A 22,831-nucleotide genomic window follows, 5' to 3' on the forward strand; every position below is an offset into this window, starting at 1 on the left:
CTTATATCTGCCATAGGCTTCTGAGTTGCATGATAATTTATATGCATCCCATGCATTTTTCTTCTCTGTTATGAGTCTCATTAGTTAATTAGATAACCATTTAGGCCTAAACCATGAACAATATTTCTTAACAGGTATTAAACTTTTAGTAGCATCCACGATTAATTCCTTGAATGCTTCCCACTTAGAATTTACTGTTGGTAACATCGTCAGTTTATCCCACTGTACAGAATTTAAAAACTGTCGGAGACCACTGTACTCACCTTTACGGAAGCAAAAACCCTTTCCTTTAACCCTGATGATAATTAAATCTTTAAGTAAATCCCACATCAGTACACTGTGATCACTGCCATCTAGTGGTTCCTTTATCTGCAAATTCTAAATACACGAATGATCACTGCTGATAACCAGATCAAGAGTATTACTTTCTCTGGTTGCCTCTTGAACATGCTGCTGCAGAAAACAATCATCCAATAAATCCACAAACGTCTGACTAGTGTGTGAGTGACCAACCCACAAGTTCCAGTCAATATGGGATGTTAAAATCCCCCATTATAAGTCATTCCGATTTACTAGCCCACTCTATTTCTCTGTACAATTGTTCATTGTACTCAAATGATATCGATGATTGTATATCAAGTTTAAAGTCCAAGTTTGCAGACGATACAAAGGTTGGCAGGGTTGGTAAGGAAACTACTGATGCTATGCTGCTGCAGCAGGATCTGGAAAGGTTGAGCAGATGGGCTTAGAGGTGGCAAATGAAGTTTAGCGTAACATTGGCAAATGTAAAGTATTACATATGGGAAACAGCAACCCCAGAGCAACGTATCAACTCTGTGGTACTACACTGACAGTGGTAGAGAATGAAAAGGACCTGGGGGTAATTGTGCAGGCAGGTATGAAGTTCTCTGAGCAGTGCAGATGGGCTGGAAGAGTAGCTCATAGTGTCTTGTCAATGATATACAGGAATTTTTCTAGCAAGGATAAGGAGGTGATTATTCCCTTGTATAATGCAATGGTCAGGCACCACCTTAAGTACTGTATACAGGACTGGAGGCCTCATTTCAAGAAGGATGTAGAGCTGCTGGAACGAGTACAGAGAAGGGCAACAAGATTAGTGAATGGAACAAAGGGTTACTCTTATGAAAAAAGGCTTAAGTTTTGCAAATTACAGTGTCTGGAGACTAGGCACCAGCGAGGTGATCTGACAGAGGTATATAAAGCCTTGAATGGTTTGAGCATGCTAAATGCCGATGGGATTCTTCCTCTTGCTCAGAATAATCATCTGAGAGGGCATAAATTCAAATTAAGGAAAGACAGTCGTAGGATAGATATGCAGAAGTTTTCCTTTAGCCAACGGGTGGTTGATTGCTGGAACAAACTTCCATCTGTCATTGTAGAAGTTGATAGCTTAAATAGATTCAAGGTAGAACTTGAGAAATATTTGGAGTGTGTGGATGGGTGAACTAAGGGTGGTTTTTTTTTTTTTTTTTTTGGCTGATGCTATATAAGCTTGTTTTCTTGCATCATGTGCCTTTGCTAATGCTGAAACTGTGTAACAATGCAGTGATTATTAGTGAATCTTTGCTGCAAATTACAATTCCATAGTATACATAATCAATCAGCTGTACAGCTGCCACTTGTCATAACGATATTGAAACCAAATAAATTGTCACTGTCCACACCACAATGCAACACCCCCCCTTCAGAAAATAGTACTCATATACCATGCACCCTACTTGGTGATGGAGGCCAGGTGAGCAGGAGCAGCAGTGCGTAGCACACGCTTCTTGATCAGACCGGGGTTCGAGCCTGTGACTACCAAATATGGAGGATGCAGAAAGGTCAGGAAATGACCACTGCATATCCCCGGAGCAATATGGCCTTAGTTGCTAATGCTCATAAAAACCAAATAACAACTGATAGATAGATCCCTCCTTGGCACAGACCTGATAAATTAAAACCTGTAGAATAAAGTTTGCATGGAGAAACTATGGTATCAGCTCCAGTATACAAAATTGAGAAGGAAATGAGGAGTTAAATTGAGTAAGGAATATTCAATGTTGGAAATCTGGCCAGTTGGTAGATACACATCATGTTTTCAACCAGTTTTGATTTCTTCTCTCTGATTACTGCTCCATCAAATGGAGGCATAAAAATTGCTGCCAAATGACAAGGCAAACAGAAAAATTAAAGCAATACATTGATAGCAAGCAAGAGTGCACTGCAAGAAGTGAGTAATATGTTGCAAGCAGGTACTTTGAGAGGTACATCAGCAAGTCACTAGAAAAAATAATATTTAAGTCATTTTATAAATCACTTGGACACTACTACTTGGAACTTTGGGCTGCTATGATGAGTCACTACACTTGGTGTTTGGCTCAAGGTGACTACAACAGAAAATGAACAAATGCTCATTTCTGACTCAAGAGCCCTAGGCTATTTTCCTTGGTAGCAATTATACATAAACGATTTGTTGTTTGCCGTGATGTGAGGAATTGTAAAAGGGATATGCTCGCTTCCTGTAAGTTACACAAACTTAATAATAAACATTAATACAATATACAATAAACCCCCGCTATTCGCGGTCGCCGATTTAATATAAAATGAAACCTAAAAAAAATGTGAATTTTAAAGCGCCATGAATATTTTCCGCCATAAAAAAAAACATGGGTGTGGCTAAAATTTTCTTTCCCGGTCAAAACAGCGCTCAGTGGGTGGGGGGAGATGGGTGACAAAATCGCAAGCACGGCTGTTTCTCGCTAATCCTTGTTCAGTATGTGGTATGCATTTGTCATGGAAGGTTTCGTCGTTTGCTTTTAATTTATATGTTTATAAACTGAATAAATTTATAAATTGATATGCTTATAAAAGTGATAAATCTATCGTTTTGCAGTGTAAAACAGACTTTTTCAACCGTGTTAACGGAAGAAAGTGACTTTATTGTGGACAAGTTCATTCTAGCCCGTGCAAAAATATGGCTACGAATAACAAGGAAAATGTGAAAAGATCAAAGAAGGTGATGACATTAGCGAATAAAACTGAGTTATTAAGACAAAATTTCTAATGGTGAAAGTGTCTCCTCAGTGGCAAAACATAAAATCAATGAGTCAACGGATCGATCAAAAAAAATCGGAAGAAAAAATCCGCCGTAGTGTCCGTGAAAACACGCTAATTGCTTCAAAAATTTGCTCTGTAACTCGTGATGTTAAATTAGAATAAATGGAAAAGGCTTTAAATCTGTGGATAGAAGGCCGAACTCAAAATAAAATTCCGTTAAGTTCACTCATCATTCGTGAAAAGGCAAAACTCCTTTATCAACACTTCAGCGAAACCGGTGATAGCACTGGCAGGATAAGTTTTTTAGCTAGCAAAGGTGCTGGTTTGAAAGATTTGTTTGAAATTTCTAATAAATATTACATTTAATATTAAATTGTTTCTTATTTTCATTTCGATGCCATATGCTTGCATTTCACTATGTACTGTCTATGTACATAGTCATATTATGAAGGTACATATAATACATACACAGACAAAATTTTTGACTAGTTTTTCTTATATATTATATACTTTGGAACGGAGCCCCTTTATTACTATGGGAGCCATAACTCAGTATTTGCATTTTCGGTATTCGCGACATTTCTCAGGAGCGTAACCCCCGCGAATAGCGGGGGTTTACTGTATTTACATACTTTTTTTATTCCTAGAAAAATTGGCAAAACAGTATACGGGGGCTGTCTTATTCATAATCAGCATGTCCAAAATGATAAAGAAACAGTAAGAAATGAAGAAAAACAGAAAAAATTTACAAATTTGTTACAGTACAATGCAATGAAGAAAGCTAGTGATTAATGTACTCCAATAAATACAATGCTCAAAACAGTAAGTAAATCCCACAAATGAAATTGCAATATTTTGTTATCTGTTATAAATAAATATTTATAAATTCTTTTAACATTTAAAAAACAATCAAAGAGATGACTGTGGTATATATCAGAAATTTCCTTCTGTGTTTCAGTCAATAATAAGTTGTGCATATAAATGAAATTAATTTATAGTTTGAAACCTATAATCACTTGTAAGTGGTCACAGGAAGAGGATGCAGTGTTGGTTTTTTTTTTTTTTTGTAACACAGCTCCATCTGTCATTTAATACTGCTAAGGTAGTTAAAAAGTGAATTGTTTTTATCTTTACTTTGAACAATGAATTTACCTTTCAGTTTTTATAGTATATGGTTCTGGAGAAGAGTCATGATCCTCATCAGGTAATTCTATTAATGGTTCAGGTGTAGGGGAATGGTGCATTCGATTATCTAGAAAAATTTCCCCTTCTGCACACTCTCTAATTTGTGCATTTACAGTTATACTTTCTGCACTCAGGAAACCAAACTCACTTAAAGCATTCTAAATGAAAGAAAAAAAGAAAGAAATAAAATAGTTACATACATATGTATATATATCACAATCACTAATTCTGAACACATAAATGCAAAGATGCCATTGTCAGACTCATTTATTTTCCATACATTTTTCTGTAAATTACACCAACTCTTAATAACAACACTATCCGTGTATCTAGCACTTGTGAACACTTAAATATTATCACATAAATTAATTCCAAAAACGATAAAGTGTGAAGTAAAATACTGCTTAATATCACTTAACAATAATGTATAACCCATAAACAATGGATCTTTTTTATTAGATCTTTTCTTTATAGAATACAGTAACCTCTGTATGTATGAAGACAATGCATTCCTGCAAAAGAGTTCATAAATTGGGCATGATTTTTCTACAGATATAACATATAATGAGAAGATGTAGTGCAAAAAAAAAAAAAAAATAATAATAATCATAATAAATAAATAAGATATTTCAACCCCAAAATGCAAGACAACTGAAAATAACCATAAGATTTTAAAATAACAATGTCATTATTACAAGATACAACTGAGGTGGATAGTATTTAAGGAGCCACTTTTATGAGTTAATGAAGTATATTTAGGAAAACAGTTGGTGGATTTTTGGCTGCTGTAAAGGGATCATCATCATCAGCCATTTTCAATCCACTGCAGGATGAAGGCCTTTCAAAGTTCCTTCTGTTTTGTGCAATGGCCATCCATTTACCCACAAACTCTTGACTTTCATCTGTCCATCTGCGTTGTCATCTTCCAGGTTTTCTCTTGGCTCCTCTTAGGTACAATTCAGTTATTTTCTTAGTCCATCTGTCATCATGTCTTCGAGCTATGTGTCCTGCCCAAGACCATTTTAGTTCTTTAGTTTTGATAAGAATGTCCTTTACTTGAGTTTGCTGCCTAATCCATGTGTTTCTCTTCTTATCTAGCCGTCTGATTCCCAATATAATTCGTTCCTTTCTTCGCTGTGTAGTTCTCAGCTTCTCTTGCATTCCTTTGGTGAGTGCCCAAATTTCACTTCCATAAGTCATGGTGGGGAGTGTACATTGGTTCATTGTTTTACGTTTCAGACAAATTGGGATATTTAGGTATGTGACTATATTTCCTGAATGCTAGCCATCCAAAATTTATTCTTCTCTTGACTTCCAGCCATTTATCATTATTACTGCTAATGACTTGTACCACATAAGTATTATGACTCACCTTTTCAATTACTGCTCCTTCAATCATTATATCCTTTTCTGGGGCATACTTCATCTTTACTTTTGCTTTAGCCATATTCATCTTTAGTCCAAAATCCTTACTAACCATGCATAATTGATTAAGATTTTCCTCTAATTCTTTGGGATGGTGGCTGATGACCACAATAACATCTGCAAATCGTAAATGGTTTAGGTACTCTCCATTCACATTGACTCTTTTCTGCGTCCAGTCTAATCTTCTGAAAGCTTCCTCAAGGGCAGCAGTAAACAACTTCGGAGATATTGTGTCTCCTTGTCGAACTCCTTTCTCAATTTTAAATTTATTACTATCTTTGTCTAGTCTAATAAAGGAGGTAGCATTCCATTTTTTTTTTCTTCAAAATCACAATATATGGGGTATCTATGCCTTGTCTTTCCAGTGCCAAAAACATTGCCTTATGCTGTATGGAGTCAAATGCCTTTTCATAATCCACAAATGCCAGGCATAATGGTGTTTTATATTCATTTGCCTTCTCCATTAGCTGTGACATTACGTGAAGGTGATCCATACTTGAGAATCCTGTCCTAAAGCCAGCTTGCTCTTTCAGTTGATTCTCATCAAGTATTCTTTCTAATCTGTTAGTAATGACCCTTGTGAACAACTTGTAGATGTGGGATAACAAGCTAATTGGTCTATAATTTCCAATTTCTGATTTATCTCCTTTCTTATGCAGCAAAACTATGATTGCAATATTCCACTCCTTAGGTGCCGCACCTTTTCTAATGCACTTTGTGAAGAGTCTTGCCAGTTTTTGTGTCATGTCTCTTCTTCCCAATTTTAACAACTCTACAGTAACTTCATCTTCCCCCGGAGCTTTCTGATTCTTCATTTTCTTCAATGCATGTTCTACCTCATCAGGAAGGATATCAGGCATGTTGAATGTGTTACTAATTTGCAATCCATCTTCCTCACTGCTGGCTTCATTCCCTCGCTCCTTGTATAACTCTTTATAGTAGTCTTCTACTATTTGAATTATGCCGTCTCTGCTATTCATAAGTACACCATTGCTATTCTTCAGTGTCAGTATCATTTGTCTTTCTGTATTACTGCTCATGGCTGCTGATTTAAATCCTTTGTTTTCCTTTAATGCTTGTTCTACCTTTCTTGTGTTAAATTTTCTTATGTCTTCTCTGAGTCTCTTTCTAATGGCTTTGCATAACTGAGTATGCTCAATTTTCTCCCTGTCAGTGTATTTCTTGCTCTTCATTTGTCGTCTTTGATTCATCATGACAAGTGTTTCTTGACTGATTTTTTCTTCTTTGGATTTCTTTTTACCTATAGGTTTCTTGGGGTTTATCACTTTCAGAAAATTGTAATATTCCTCGTCGATATCTTGGTTCTGAACAGTCTGCATTTTTTTAGTCTGCAATTTTTACCGTATTCTTCATTAATTAACATACTACATTGTGTTTTACAAAGATGTTAAATAGGTTTAGTAGCATTTGTTAGCTTCTTATTTTTGAATTTAATTTAGCGATTTTTGGAAGTTGCGACTCCCGGTGTTGGTGACAATATTGTTGAACTAGTCACCATATTATAGTCGAAAAGAAATAGTGTAATGTATATATATCTAGAACTGATAGCGTAAGGTATAAAGTAAACCTAGATAGTGTAATACAAAGCACTCAATTAGGAATCTTTTAGCTTATTATTATAGTATTATCATTTAATCAAAATTATATTATTAATCTTATTAAATTTCATCATTAATTAAATTGTATTTAAACGGATCACATGGCCCAGACTAGAGCTATGAAGAAAAGATCACAGACTAGCAAGAGTGCTGTGACTCGGGGGGGATGAAGGGGAGGATTCTCCAATGCATCACAGTCTCAAAAAATGTGCAAAATGTGAAATGTTTGCCGACCTTTCTAAAACAGGATATGATCTAGCCAAGGAGGATGGATGCCTTCGTGTGTGCTAGGTGTCTGGAATGTCAACAAATTAAGTGCCAACTCAGCGTTCTGATGGGTATCTATGAGAGCTTGAGGTGTAGGGTAAATGCCCGCGAAGAAATTAATATGAGGGCCCATCATACTCTCCGCAGCCCAGCTCAATCCTATGTATCAGGCAACACAGAGGTAATCTCCAAAGCAAAATGTGCTGGTATCAAAGGAACTAATTATTGTTGGTAACTCTATTGTCAGGGAGACAGGGAATATACTATGCAAGTAGGATAGGTGGAACAGGACCATGGTATGTCTACCAGGGACAAAGGTTGGTGACGGTGTACAGCAGATGTCATCTTTTAAGGGCACAAAAGGTGATATTATTGCACACATTGGAACTAATGACATTAAGAGCAAGAGATACCAACAATAACTAGTTCCTTTGATAAATTGTATTTAAACCACCAAGTACAGGTCAATGTTGAAAAAAAGTCACTATTAGGGTTGAATGTGAAAGTGTCTGCAATTCTGCCCAAACACAACAAGAGGAAGTATATGATGAGAGCCTTGCCGATCAATTCGGCCCTGGATAGACTGTGCAAGGCTCAAGGGGTAGAATTTTTTTCAGCCTGGTCTATGCTTGTTGACAGGAAGACTGCTTCTATAGGGATGGGGTACACTTAAAGAGAAAGGGTGCAAGAATATTTGTTGATGCTATTGAGGCAGTGTTAGGTGAGTCAGAAAACTGCTACCTTGGGGGGATACAGAGACTAAAAGGTTAACAGTGGCTGCAGGCAGAGGCAAAAGTGATTCTTGCACTGCTCTATTAGCAGATCTATGATCTGTATGGGTTTGTTAAAACACGGCATGGGTTTGTTAAAGAGAGGTCTTGTCTGAACAATTTGATTGGATACTATGATGTGGTCACAAAGAAACTGAATGACAAAAATAATTTTGATATCGTATACAGTCTGTCCTCGTATAGCACGATAGTTGCGTTCCTAGAAACCCTCGTGCAATGCAAAATCGTGCAATATAAACAACAGGCCCTATGGGAAAAGTAGGGTTAGGTGCCGACCACCCAAGACTGAACACACATTTGGAACCAAAACATTACCAAACACAATAAATAATCGGGTAATTTTAATCGTTATAAAATACTTACGTATTTTATAACGATTAAAATACGTAATAAAAATAATATTATATTATAATAAAGTATTTTTAGTATTTTTTAATACTAAAAAAGTATTTTTTAAGCATAAAATACGTATTTTATTCGTAAAAAATTTATTATATTAAATAAAATAGTCGTAATAAAATACTTACGTATTTTATAATACGTAAGTATAAATTATAATACGTAAGTCGTAATAAAATATTGCTAATGCTTTTGCTTCTATAGTAAGCAAACTTGCTTTTTGTTTGATTTTCTATCCAAAGAGATGACAGCCGTTCCATCTCTTTCAATTCTTTGTGTCTTAATCTAATGGATTTTAATTACACTGAGTTGTTCCCGCTATGAAAGTTGTTTTTATTTTCTCCGCATTCTTTGTAATTCTCCGCGTGCCTCATTTAGGTCTGTAGCACGTGCAATATCACATGGTCTTTCATTTCGCTCAAAGCGTTTCAAAATTTCATATTTTTTCTCTATCGACAGAAGCGGACTGGCCATAAGCCTTACGGGGGAAACCACGGTGGGCCGGAGGCCGGTGTGATTTTGGCCATAAACCGTAGTATGAGGCCACTATAAATTTTCCCGGGTAAGAATTTTTGACCCAGTCCGCCTCTGTGTATCGATATTGCTTCTTTTTTTTTCTCTCTGAATCTGAAGTGTCTTAGCCAGGATGCTTCCTTTTCACACCTTTTATGTATTTTACTAATTTTTAGGGAATAAAGCACAATTACAAACGAGGTGGCACGCTTGATACACAGAAACAAAGCTGCGCGCGTGTAGCAACTGAATAAACAACACCGTCAAGGCCGAGATACACTATTAACACCTCACATTTTACTAAAGCACATTTCTGGGGGTTACTACCATAAAACAATAAAAACAATTTCCAGTTGCGTTTCTGCTAGTGGAATCTGTTATAAACTGGTAGTAAACTCCATCTAATTGCATTTGCGATTATATCGATAGCTGGAATTGTTGGTTTTTACGTTATTATGGTGAAATGTGTTTCCCCTTCACTGATATAAAACACATAAATACATTTTCAGAATCTTCTTCGTTCCTATCGTGTTGCGTTCAGTTGGGGTGATTCCGCATTCGATTGCCATTTCTTGTAAACACAAAGGCGAATCGTGTATAAGCGAATTCGGTTCGTGTTATATAAGATAACGTTCCCCTATTTATAAATCGTGTATGATCGAATTCGTGTAATGCAAACACGTGTTATACGAGGACCGACTGTACTTGTATTTCAGGAAAGCTTTTGATACTGTTTCACATGGAAGAATGCTGCACAAATTGGAGAGGTATGGCATTAAGAGTAGGTTCCTACAATTCATAAAGGGATGTTTGAGTGTGAGACAACAGAGAGTGGTAATCAATGGACACTGCTCTTCATGGACAAATGTTATTAGTGGAGTTCCCCAGTGTTCGGTGTTGAGTCCATTGTTGTTTTGTTTATTTATCAATGATATTGTTGAAGGTATATCAGATTTAATGTCCAAGTTTGCAGATGATACAAAGGTTGGAAGGGTTGCTAACGACAGTATGCTGGATCTAGATAAGTTTGGCAAACGAGCTGAGAAGTGGCACTGTAGTTTAACATTGACAAATGCAAAGTACTACATATGGGTAGCAATAACCGAAGAGAAACGTACCAACTGTGTGGTACTATACTCAAGGAAGTGGAAAGTGAAAAAGACCTGGGGGGTAATTGTGCGGTAAAATATGAAGTTCACTGAGCAGTGAAAAAGGGGTACCAGGGTCACAAAAAAACTGAATGACAAAAATAATTTTGATATCATATACGTGTATTTCAGGGAAGCTTTTGATACTGTTTCACATGGAAGAATGCTGCACAAATTGGAGAGGTATGGCATTAAGAATAAGTTTCTACAATGCATAAAGGGATGGTTGAGTGTGAGATGACAGAGAATGGTAATCTCTGTTATGGAGTCTTATCAATGATATATAGGAATTTTGCTAGCAGAGACAGGGATGTGATTATCCTGTTATACAAGGCAATGGTCAGGCCACACCTAGAGTACTGTGAACAGGTCTGGAGACCTCATTTTAGGAAGGATGTAGAGTTGCTAAGAAGGGCAACAAGATTGGTGAGGGAACAAAGACGTGCTCTTACGAAGAAAGACTTAAGTTCTGCAAATTGCAGCACCTGGAGAGTAAGCACCTGCGAGGTGATCTGATTGAGGTGTATAAGGCCTTGAAGGGGTTGATCAAGCTGAATGCTGATGGGATTCTTCCACTTGCTCAGATTAAGATCCTGTGCCCACTCAGGATCTTATTCTTCCACTTGCTCAGATTAAGATCCTGAGTGGGCACATATTCAAATTGAGGAAAGGCAGTTGTAGAATAGATGTGCGAAAATTTGCCTTTAGTCAGCAGATAGTTGATTGGTGGAACAGACTTCCATACTTTGTTGTGGAAGTTGATAGCCTAAATAAATTTAAGGCTGAGCTGTACAGGCATTTGGAACAACATTAGAGTTGCGTACAGAAAACAGTCACTACAAAATTTAAATAGAAACAAAACTGCAGAAGTAACACTTTTCTAGCTCATGATTACATTTTTGATCAACTCCCAGCCCTCTTTAACAAGTAGGCCACCATAGCCAATTGGTCAGGCACACGGGTGCATAAGTACACGTGCCATGAGTGACCGGGGTTCAAGCCCGTGACTGCTGAATACAGTGCTGTTTCATGTATTCTGTCTACCTTGTGAACGCCTCTGACCATAAATTTTCTGTTTATACTGCAGTATAAACAGAAAGTTTATTATTTTTTTTTATTAATTGCAGGCTGCCTAATCTAAAAGAAACTCTTTACACATTATGCAGCTGAAATAAAATTATCAACAAGACAGAAAACATTTATATTAGTAATGGCAAATGATGCAAGGAAACAAGCTTATACAACATCAGCCAAAAAATAATTTGTGTAATCTTACTTTAAATTTATTCAAACTACATACTTCCATACACCAGATGGAAGTTTCGTCCAGCTGAAAGCAAATTTATGTACATTAATCCAGCAACCAACATTTTTCAACTTAAATCTTTGTGCCCTTATATGCGACATCCATGAAAGAGTAAGGATACTACCAGCATTTAGTTTACTCAATCCATTTAAAGGCTTAAACACTTTAATCAGGTCTTCTCACAGGTAACTAGTTCCTGATGCTGCAATCTAGAGAATTAAAGTCTTTTTTTGGTAAGAAAACCATTGACAACCATGATGCTCTTCTTTGTACTCATTCCAACAGAACCATATCCTTACTAAAATGAGGCTTTCAGACTCATATGTTATATACTCAAGTTGTAGCCTAACCATTACCTTAGAAATATGGGATAATCAACTCCTTACTGTCAAAATTCCTGCATATCACTTAGAAAACCTCCATGAGCAGTGCAGACAGACCTAGCAGTCTGTCTGCAATGCTTAGGGACCTTGATATTGGACAGTACAATTATCCCTAGGTCTTTTTTGTTATCCACCACCTTGAGTGTCATACTGCCCTACTTGTACATTATTCTGAGATTAATGCTGCCCATATACAATACCTTGCATTTATCCATGTTAAACCTCAGTTCCATTTCTCATATTGCTTCATGAATTTTTTTAATAGATATTGAAAACAATAAGGGATCCAGAACCGAACTCTGAAGAACTCCACTAATAACCACTCTTGGTCTCCTGATGGTCAACTATCCTTTTATATTAAAAAGTAAGAGATTACCTCAATCTTTTTCGTGGAATGCTTCCAGTCAATTCTCTCCCATATGTGACGAATAAAATAAGATGGAAAAAAAAAAAAACAAATTAATGAATTCCCTCAGTCACAGAGATAGGACCAAATCCGATGCGCAACAGAATCGAAAGCCGAGAGCCCATCCGACCCCGAAACACATCAAACCACCGCAGCAAGACCATCAGTGCGAGAAGACTGTGTCAAAATAAATAGTTAAAACTGCTTCCGATAATAAATAATTAAAATCACTATTAAAATAAATCACAATTAAAAAGATTAAAAACTATTAAAATTAAACAGATTAAAAGTTACGATTTGGATGAATACTCAAATTAAACGAAACGCAAGTTTCCCTTCCTTAAGCAGACCACGCTTCTCAGTTGATCACCGTGTTCAAAGGATGGGAAGAAGTGTTTGTGTGTGCATTTGACTCTGAAATATAGAGATTATTTTGGTGCATGCCCAAAAAAGACCAGAAATCAGAAATTCGATAAGGCTGTCGCTCATTAATAGAATTTTCGTGTAGTTTCATTTCAAGCGTTTCAGTGATTAATAATTTTATGTAACTGTGATGTATATTTAAAATTATCTCTTCATTGAATAGAAATACGCGACCATCATTGACCGCATGAAAGGCCAATTTGACATGACTGCGCATGAATGGAAGCAGCATGTTGTTTAACTCTTATGTGCAATGAGTGGAACCCTCATACGATGAATCACACTGACTACATGAAATCTTTTACACAAGATCATTTACCTGTGCCAAGAAAGAAGGAAGAATTATGTGATTTTTTAAATAGAGCTTCTGCATGGGCCTGGCTATAATTTTGAATTCAGTATTTCTAAAGAGTTTATTAAGCTACTTGTACGGTATGGAAATAAAGTTCAACGTACGGTATGGAAATAAAGTGTGTTTTATTGGTATTATTAATGGGTATCATATTTTCTGTTTTATTTTTAGCCTGTAATCTGGTTTGATTTATAAAGGAGTGAGGATAGCTTCACATGGGAGAGAATTGACAGGAAGCATTCCATGAAAAAGATTGAGGTAATCTCTTACTTTTTAATATATTAAAAAATCGTGGAACTTATTGAGCCCTGTAGCTCTGAATTTTTTACTATCCTTTTATCCATAGCAGTAACCTACCTCTTATGTCATACCGGCCCATTTTGGACAATACAAGCTTTACTGAAATTTAAGTATATGATGCAAAAATTATTTTTTGCATCCAGTTCAGATTGGCCAGACAACATTTCCCCCTTAACAAATCCATGCTGTGTAAATGCATTCACCTCAAAATGATTCTGCATTATTTTTGTAACCACAGACTCCAATCTGTAGGGACAACGCCCTCCCCAAATCAAAGCATGCTCTCATGATTGTGGTTAAAGGTTTGCTTATCTTGTCACTTGCTACTTCTTTCAATATAACTAGATAAATTGTCACCCTAAGTGCCTTATTTACTTTCAGCTTCAACAATTTCTGTTCTTCTTTCCTCTCAAAAGTATCAGAAAATCATTTATCATCGCAGTTAGAATTAGAAATACTTCTGTTATCCACATCAATAAAAACTTTATCACTTGTGAGTGTAGATTCAAAATATTTACACAGTTTGTTAGTGAACTGAATAGTATCATCAACAGGCTATGCCATCCATATCTAGCAGATCAAAGTAGTTCATCCTGTTCCTTCTAATGTTAACATAAGCAACAAAATCTTTACTACTTTTCTTCACATTACTGGCCAAAGACTTCTCATAATCTGCCTTAGCTTGCCTACCCACACCCAGTAACTAGATTACAGAATAGTTTTTATCTACTGTTGGTTTCTATATTTCTTTAAAATTTATAATCATCCCATGCATTTTGGTATTCTGGCACTAATCTTCTCATCAGTTCAACTATTTAAGTTGAAACATTGAACAATATCTTTTAGTTGGTATAAAAAGCTTAGTACCTTTTATGGTTACTTCCCTGAACATTACTCATTTAGAATTTGCGGTTGTTCACAATATCAGTTTCCATTGAAAATAATTTAAAATCTGTCTAAGACCACTGCAGTCACTTTAGGGAAAGCAAAATCCTTTCACATTATACCTGATAAGTTCCACAGTTATTAATTTCAAGTTTCCTTAACAGCACTCGTTTATTGACCACTTAATATTTGTAAAATAATAAGAGAAGTTTACCTCAATATAACATGTAGAACACTTCCGTATGATACTCTCCAGCAATTAAAATGAGAAAATCGAAAATCTTACATTACAGTAAATAAAAATCAATCTAATGCAATTAAAAATTAAATAAATTAATTAAAAGAAATTTATCGAAAAAATTGCAAAACAATTTTCCTTCCTGAAGCTGACAACGATTTTTGACCGTATGTCGTGATCACAGGAACGAAAATTACCAAATAGGGACTATTTGTCTTCGCCCATGTGCGTAAAGGCCCACGAATTGGAGATTAGAAATGGCTGGCAAACATTAACAGAATTCTCACGTAATTTTATTTCGACAGTTTCTGCAATTAGTCTGGTATAATTAGGTTGGCACTAAGTATTTTGACCTTGTTAAATAAAAAAGTATGTTTTTCATAAATGGCATGAAAGGCTAATTCTGACACTGCTGAACGAGAAGCACGAACTGAGGCCACGTGTTGATTAACACAAAAATTCAGCAGAAAACGTGGTACGACGAGTTGCAATCACCGCAAGAAATGTTGTACACCAGGTCATTTATTTGTGTTGGAAACGAGGAAAGGACTGAGTGATTTTTCAGTATAGTGTGTAATTTCCATATTGGCCTGGACACAATTTTAAATTCGGTATCTTTAAAGAATCTGTTAAGCTGTTTGTGCCACTGTTCAACGTATGGGACAGAAATAAAGTATTTTTTAATATTATGATTGTTGGTTACACACATGCACGAAGACAAATAATCCATATTTAAGCTTCACGCTCGCCCCTATTCGGTAATTTTTGTTCCTGTGATCACGACGTACGGTCGAAAAGCGTTGTCAGCTTCAGGAAGGAAAATTGTTTTGCAATTTTTTCATTAAATTTCTTTTAATTAATTAATTTAATTTTGAATTGTGTTAGATTGATTTTTAATTAATTGTTTCATTTGATTTAGCTGTATTCAATTGATTTTTAATTATTTTTTTACTGTAATGTAAGATTTTTGATTTTCATTTTAATTGCTTCATGCGGAAGTGTTCTACGTATTATACTGAGGCAAATTTCTCTTATTATTTTACAAATATTGATATCAACGTATTGAGCATTACAGCTCTGGTTCATACTACGAAATTAATTTTTAAAACTCTTATTGACTATTTCATTCACTTCCTCTCTCGCCAGTTGTAACCTATCAATACACACAATTATGGGGAATTCTTTGAACAGCTTGGTGCAAAATTAAATTAGATTAACATTAAGATACTCAGTCCAAAGTTACCATATTTCTTTTCTAAAATATTGCCTTCAAAACAACATCATTCTGAAGTTTGCCTAGAGCATGTGGGAGGGAAACTAAATATAGAGAACAAAATTTTTAAATCATCTATATGATTGCTATTTGTATCAGCATGTTAAGGAAAGTACTGGGGAAAGGCAAAAATATTCTAGACCTGATCGCAATCCATGAACCAGATGACATCATTAAACTGACATTACAGGAACCATTAGCAGGGAGTAATCATCAAGTTCTAAGTTTGATTATGAGGAAAGGGGTAGCAGTTTTTAATGGCAAAGGAATAGGTTTTAATTTCAGGGACGAAGATTATTATGACAGCCTAAAGTGCTAAATGGGCTCTATCAACTGGGAAGTAGCACACAGTGCACAAATTCATTATAATTATGGTATTCCTTTAAGGCTACAGTCACAGAAGCCACGAATGCATATAAACCATTAAGAAAATACAGTATGAGGAGGATGTCAAGTTGGAAGAATAACAAGCTAGCTAGTTTAAAAGAGCACAAAAAGAGAGGGCATGGGAAAGAGGCAGAACAATGAAAAATACCAAAGCCTATAACAGTTACATGTTAATTGGTAACAGCACAACAGAAAAGGTTAAGCTAGTAAAAGCAGATTTATGAAAAATTACTAGCCAAAAGGTCACAATGGAGATAAGGAGTTTTTCATGTATATGAATACAGAGAAGGAAAGAATGAGTCAAATCAGACCTTTGTATAATGGGTGCGGAAGTCTCAATAACCCAGATGATGGTGGGCATGAATTTAACAGGTTATTTGCATCGATATTTACAGCTTAAAAATCCTTCATAGTGTGGAAAAATTTCTAATGAAACTGGAAAGTATGAAATTAGCCAAGTTCATTTCAGAAGACCATTAAAAAAAAAAAAAAAAACTTTTGATCCTCAAGACAAATAAGGCTCCTGTTGGTGGCATGTAGCCAGTAATTTTTAAGGGAGACAGTCGGAGAGCATATTGAACCATTAAGGTTAATCATGATTAAGGGTAAGGTTTATTGTTCAAGGTTTAGGTCTAAATGGATGTCAGATGAACTAATGAGACATATGGCAGAGAAGAAAAATGCATGGGATACATACAAATTAACACGTGACACGGAAACCTATGATACATACAAGTTGGTCAACCAAGTTACAAGGGAGGTTAGGCAGTAGAAGGCAGATTACGAGAAATCTTTGGCAAGGGATGCAAAGAAAAACAGCAAAGCTTTCTTTACTTAATGTAAACTCTAGAAGGAAGGGGATGAATCAGATTGGTCCACTTGATATCGATGGGTCAACTGTTGATGATCCTGCTCAGGTAGCTAACAAACTAAATGAATATTTTGCATCGACATTCACACATGAGGAGTTATTCAGCGAGGGGAATGCCACAGGTGTATTCAACTCTGGCAGTAAGCTAGAGAATCTTGTAATAACTGAGAATAAAGTGGAGGAGAAATTGTTGAAGATAAACACAAGAAAGGCACCCGGGGTGGATGGGATCTATCCAGTTATATTAAAGAAAGCAGCAAAGGAAGTAAGCAAACCCTTAGCCATAATTATGAGAGCTTCCTTGGACACAGGGGAGGTACCCACAGACTGGAGAAGTGCAAATGTGACCCCAATTTACAAAGGAGGATCAAAGGCTGACACAAGTAATTATAGACCTGTGAGTTTAACTTCTGTTCCAGGAAAATTAATGGAGGCACTGGTTAAAGAAGCACTGCAGAATCATCTAGACGTGACTTCAGTTAGAGCTTGGACACAGCATGGTTTTGTTAAGGGGAAGTCTTGCCTGACCAATTTGATTGGATACTATGATGCAGTCAAAAAAGAACTGGATGCAGGGAATAACTTTGATATTATATACTTGGATCTTAGAAAGGCTTTTGATACTGTTGCACATGGAAGACTGCTGCACAAATTGGAGCAGTGTGGCATTGGAGGCAAATTGCTGCTATGGATAAAGGGGTGGTTGAGGGGGAGAAGACAGAGAGTGGTAATCAATGGACACTGCTCATCGTGGACTAATGTTATTAGTGGAGTCCCTCAGGGTTCAGTGTTGGGTCCATTATTGTTTTCTATATTTATAAATGATATTGATGATGGTATATCAAGCTTAATGTCCAAGTTTGCAGACGATACGAAGGCTGGCAGGGTTGTCAATGACACTACTGATACTATGCTGCTGCAACAGGATCTGGAAAGGTTGAGCAGATGGGCTAAAAGGTGGCAAATGAAGTAAACTTCATTTGCCACCTTTCATTGACAAATGTAAACAAACATTTGTCAATGAAATTTACTACATATGGGAAACAAGAACCCCAGAGCAACGTATCAACACTGTGGTACTACACTGACAGTGGTAGAGAATGAAAGGGACCTGGAGGTGGTTGTGCAGGCAGATATGTTCTCTGAGCAGTGCAGATGGGCTGCGAGAGTAGCTCATGGTGTACTGTCAGTGATATATAGGAATTTTTCTAGCAGGGATAAGGAGGTGATTATTCCCTTGTATAAGGCAATGGTCAGGACACACCTCGAGTACTGTATACAGGTCTGGAGGCCTCATTTTAAGAAGGATGTAGAGCTGTTGGAATGAGTACAGAGAAGGGCAACAAGATTAGTGAATGGAACAAAGGGTTGCTCTTACGAAGAAAATCTTAAGTTTTGCAAATTACATTGTCTGGAGACTAGGCACTTGCGAGGTAATCTGATTGAGGTGTATAAAGCCTTGAATGGTTTGAGCATGCTCAATGCTGATGGGATTCTTCCTCTTGCTCAGAATAATCACCTCAGAGGGCATGAATTCAAATTGAGGAAAGACAGATGTAGGACAGACGTGTGGAAATTTGCCTTTAGCCAGCGGGTGGTTGGTTGGTGGAACAGACTTCCATCCCTTGTCATGGAAGTTGATAGCCTAAATAAGTTTAAGGTTCAGCTGGACAGGTATTTGGAAAGAACAGAGGGGTGAAGTGGAAGTGGTTTTTTTTGGCTGATGCTGCATAAGCTTGCTTTCTGGCATCAAATGCCTCTACTAATGCTAATGCGGGCATCACTGGAATCAGGAGAGATTTCCTTGGATTGAAGAAGTGCAAATGTATTGTCAATACATTGGGTTTATTTTGTTTAGAGAATGAAGTTTGTAATTACCAACTACACTGCTCGACAAAGTTAACAGAACAAAACGTTTTTCATTAATTTTTATTGCAAACAGTGTTGCCAAAGTCAAATATTTGATATAACAGCCAACCTGGCATGCAAATTCTGATTGTCCAATAGAAATCGATCTACCACCTTACAGAGGCACACATTATGCAAATTATTCATGCTTATAAAAACACAGGTTGAGACCACAACTTCATTCCCATTTTTTGGCTTGCTAAGTGGGATAGCCGCATCTCCAGTACTCAGACAGCATTTAGATGAATCTTTGAGATGGCAGGCTGTTGGATGACTTGAAGCTGGGCAGTCACAAGTGGCATGTTGTCCTAATGTGTCATGCAGTGTCACCTCGGCACTGTGGAAGCAGTTTCAGAAGATAGGGTGGGCTAAGTCTGAGGGCTATGCCAACCAGAACAGACTATTATCTGGCTCTAACAGCAAGATGGAACCCTATGATGGCCTGTCATCAACCATCTCTTGAGGTTGCTGCAGCCACAAGTGAAAACATTTCCAACTGGATTGTGTTAAGAAGGCTTAATTTTGTATGCCCTTAACCCCTAAACCACTGCAGAGTTTGTCAGAACTGGTTCCATGAACCTATGACTTGGACTGACAAATGGGGTACAATTCTGTTCTCTGATTAGTCCAGTTTGGGCCCGCAAACAGATTCTAGACATTATTTTCATCTGGAGACAAGGAATGCATACCATCCCTAAACTGTCAGAGAAAGGGACACTTATGGTGCAGGTGGTGTTCTCATGTGGGGCAAAATGATCAAAGAATGCACCCCTTTTCATGTTTTTGATAAGGGTACTATAATTGTGCAGAGATACCAAGAACAGATCCTCAAATACTATGTGCGACTTTTTTTAGGGGCAGAGTTGGCCCAGATTTTCTTTTAATGTATGACAATGCCACTGCACATAGAGCTCAAGTGGTGGAAGAATAACTTTAACCTGAAGATATCCAACGACTGTGATTGCCAGCACAATCAACAGACTTAAATCTGATGAAACATGTGTGGGATGCTCTGGGTATCGCATTGCACGCTGACAGCAAACTCCTCGGTCATTTGGTGAGCAAAGGTCTGCGCTGGGGAAGAATGGGGTTTGTTGCCACAAAATCTTAGACATCCTTATATCAAGCATGGTTCACTGTTGTCAGGAATGATAGTGGTTGGAGGAGGATCATATGACATACTGGTGTCGTGATCGTATTTTGTGACCTTGTTGGTAATTCTTATAAAATCCCTATAAATGTCCCTTATACCTGTCTGAAATTTCTTGCTATCTCTTCATTTCATCATTATTCTATGGTACACCACCATATCAAATTTTGTCCTGCTTCATTGCAAGCTGCACCATAACCACCAAGTTTTCTACATGTTCAGTTAATTTTATCAAGCAGTGTAGTTTGACTTCAGTGGCAGGGAAAATCATGGAAGCAATGACCAAGAGTTATTACATGGTCAATTAGAATGAAATGGATCTGAAGAAAACACAGCATGGTTTTGTTTAAGAAAAATATTGTTTAAACAATTGAGTTCAACTACAAGTATTTTGACAGAATCAATCACACTGGTTGAAGAAAATAATTTTGATAGTTTACCTCGATTCCAGCAAAGCACCTGACTGTTCCAGAGCTTCTTGTATAAGCAGAAACATGTTGGAATTGCAAAAAAAAAAAAAAAAAGATCACAAGGCCCCATTTCTTACAAAATGTAAGAAGTGGGGTTTCCCAAGGATCACTACTAGGTTGTGACTACTGTTGCTTTGAGTTTCTTAAATGACATCAATGAAATAATATATGGGATGATGTCAAAATTTACAGATGATGTAAAGGCTAGGAGAGCTCTGTTAATGACCATGCCAAGCAGCACTCCTTTGGGATGATATGAACAATTGTTGGAATAAATTAGCTCTATGGATAGCTGAGGCTAATGGCTTGGAGAAATTTACAGATTGGCTAGATAATTATCTAAGTGTGTAGGGAAATGAATATGCTTTTTTAATTTTATATATATATTTTATTATTTTTAGCTGTTGCAGCAAAAGCCTGGGGCTTCCTTGTACTATATGGCTGATACGAATACAACTGGACAACAGATTGTGGTATATCCTGACAGATACAAGTCTTGACAAGTTTTAAATATGTTTTGTAAATAATACTGTTCAATACAGTTTAGTATGTAATATTCATTATATAACCATGTACTTTGTCCCTAGTTTGCATTTTTGAATTTTCAAACTATTCTTCTCAGTCTGCGAGGGATTTTGTTATAGACTACTATGAAAATTAACCACTAATGTGAATTATCATTTACTATTCATTAAGTACTTGGGAACAGTGTAGCAGTACAACTGATTCATCTATGACAGTGGACATTTTTTTTTTTTTTTTTGGAAGGTATACACACAATACAAGTCCCTTTGCTATCTATCTTCTATAAAGATCTCCATAATGGGTATTAATAAGTAACCTTTTAGAAGGTTGAACCTTTTGTTATGTGGCTCTTCGATTATTTCCTCATTTGAGTTTTTCATGAAATAGCTCCTTAATAGAGGAATGAGGAGTTATTATCACAGAAAGTTTAGCAGAAATGTTTAGTTTCGTTAACAGAGCTGAGTGTTAGTATTTCCCAGTTTCCATACGCCAATCTTAACTACATTTCCTTACCATGTCTAGAAACTCAATTCTGTAAGAACTTTGAGTGATGCAAATAATGGTTTGATATAAGTTATTTAGATATAACAGGCATTTCCAATTCAAAAACAGAGAAAGCTCACCTACAGATATGTAAGGCAATGGGTCAATTATTATGAATCATAGGTATTTGGTTGGGGGAATATATCTGCTTTAGATATCTTTGGATTTTAGTACCTGGTTGTTTTATTTTCAGCAAGATCCAAACTTTATTATAGGGCAGCAATAACTTAGAACCCAGGTATAGGAGTTGATGTCATTAACAGAACTAAAAAAAAAATAGAAAATGTTATGATTCCATTATTTGGACTCTTTTTTTTTTTTTTTTTTTTTTTTTTGTGCTTTTAAGAAAAACAGAATTACACCATAAAAATTTAAAATTGGCAAAAAAAAAAAAAAAAATATTATATTGCTATTGAGAAAGGGCAACTGAAAGCACACAGTGATCACTTGGACATAAGAACTTTTGGCACCTGAGGCCATTGTATGTGTGGGAAATGAAACTTGCAAATAGGAACTTAGAACACACTTTCCAACTTTTAATGAAACATCAGAATTCTTAAACTTGAATCCAACATCAACTGAAGTGAAGTTGGAATTTTAAAACCAGAGTGTGGAACAAGATTCCAAGGCTTTGGGAAATACAAAGCATCTCTTCATCACTTGCTACTGGTGAATTTTCTGTTAACAAACAATAGACTGCAACAGTCCTGAATGTTTTGCAACTCCATTCCTTCAGTAAAACATCCAGTTGAATTAGTGATGTTGGACACGTTGGTTTGGCCTTCACCCAATGTCCCAGTTCATCTTACTGGTGTCCACTAGTGTTTCAAATCAGCACCTTGCACCAGCCACTGCAATGTTTGTACAGTCATGACTGCAACGTTTGTACAGCCATGTCCACAAACTATTCTTAAACAGTACCAGCAACACAGCAAGAGACATTATCTCACTGAAACAAACAGTCTGCACCAAAGACCTGCCACATCAAAGTGAGCATGGAATTG

General features: G+C 36.5%; 1 protein-coding gene across 1 annotated transcript in view; it reads right to left on the minus strand.

The window, feature by feature from the left end:
• The window catches only part of Pkn (serine/threonine-protein kinase N), a 718,384-nt gene that overhangs the window by 284,754 nt on the left and 410,799 nt on the right, over positions 1–22,831 (minus strand). Inside the window, exon 13 of the mRNA XM_090368665.1 lies at positions 4,213–4,403. Within this exon, the coding sequence (XP_090224791.1) occupies positions 4,213–4,403 (191 nt within the window). The remainder of the gene's footprint in view (positions 1–4,212; positions 4,404–22,831) is intronic.

The sequence above is a fragment of the Mastigoproctus giganteus genome, chromosome 2, assembly GCF_048544385.1.
Source record: "Mastigoproctus giganteus isolate SK-2022 chromosome 2, ASM4854438v1, whole genome shotgun sequence".
Taxonomy (NCBI): domain Eukaryota; kingdom Metazoa; phylum Arthropoda; class Arachnida; order Uropygi; family Thelyphonidae; genus Mastigoproctus; species Mastigoproctus giganteus.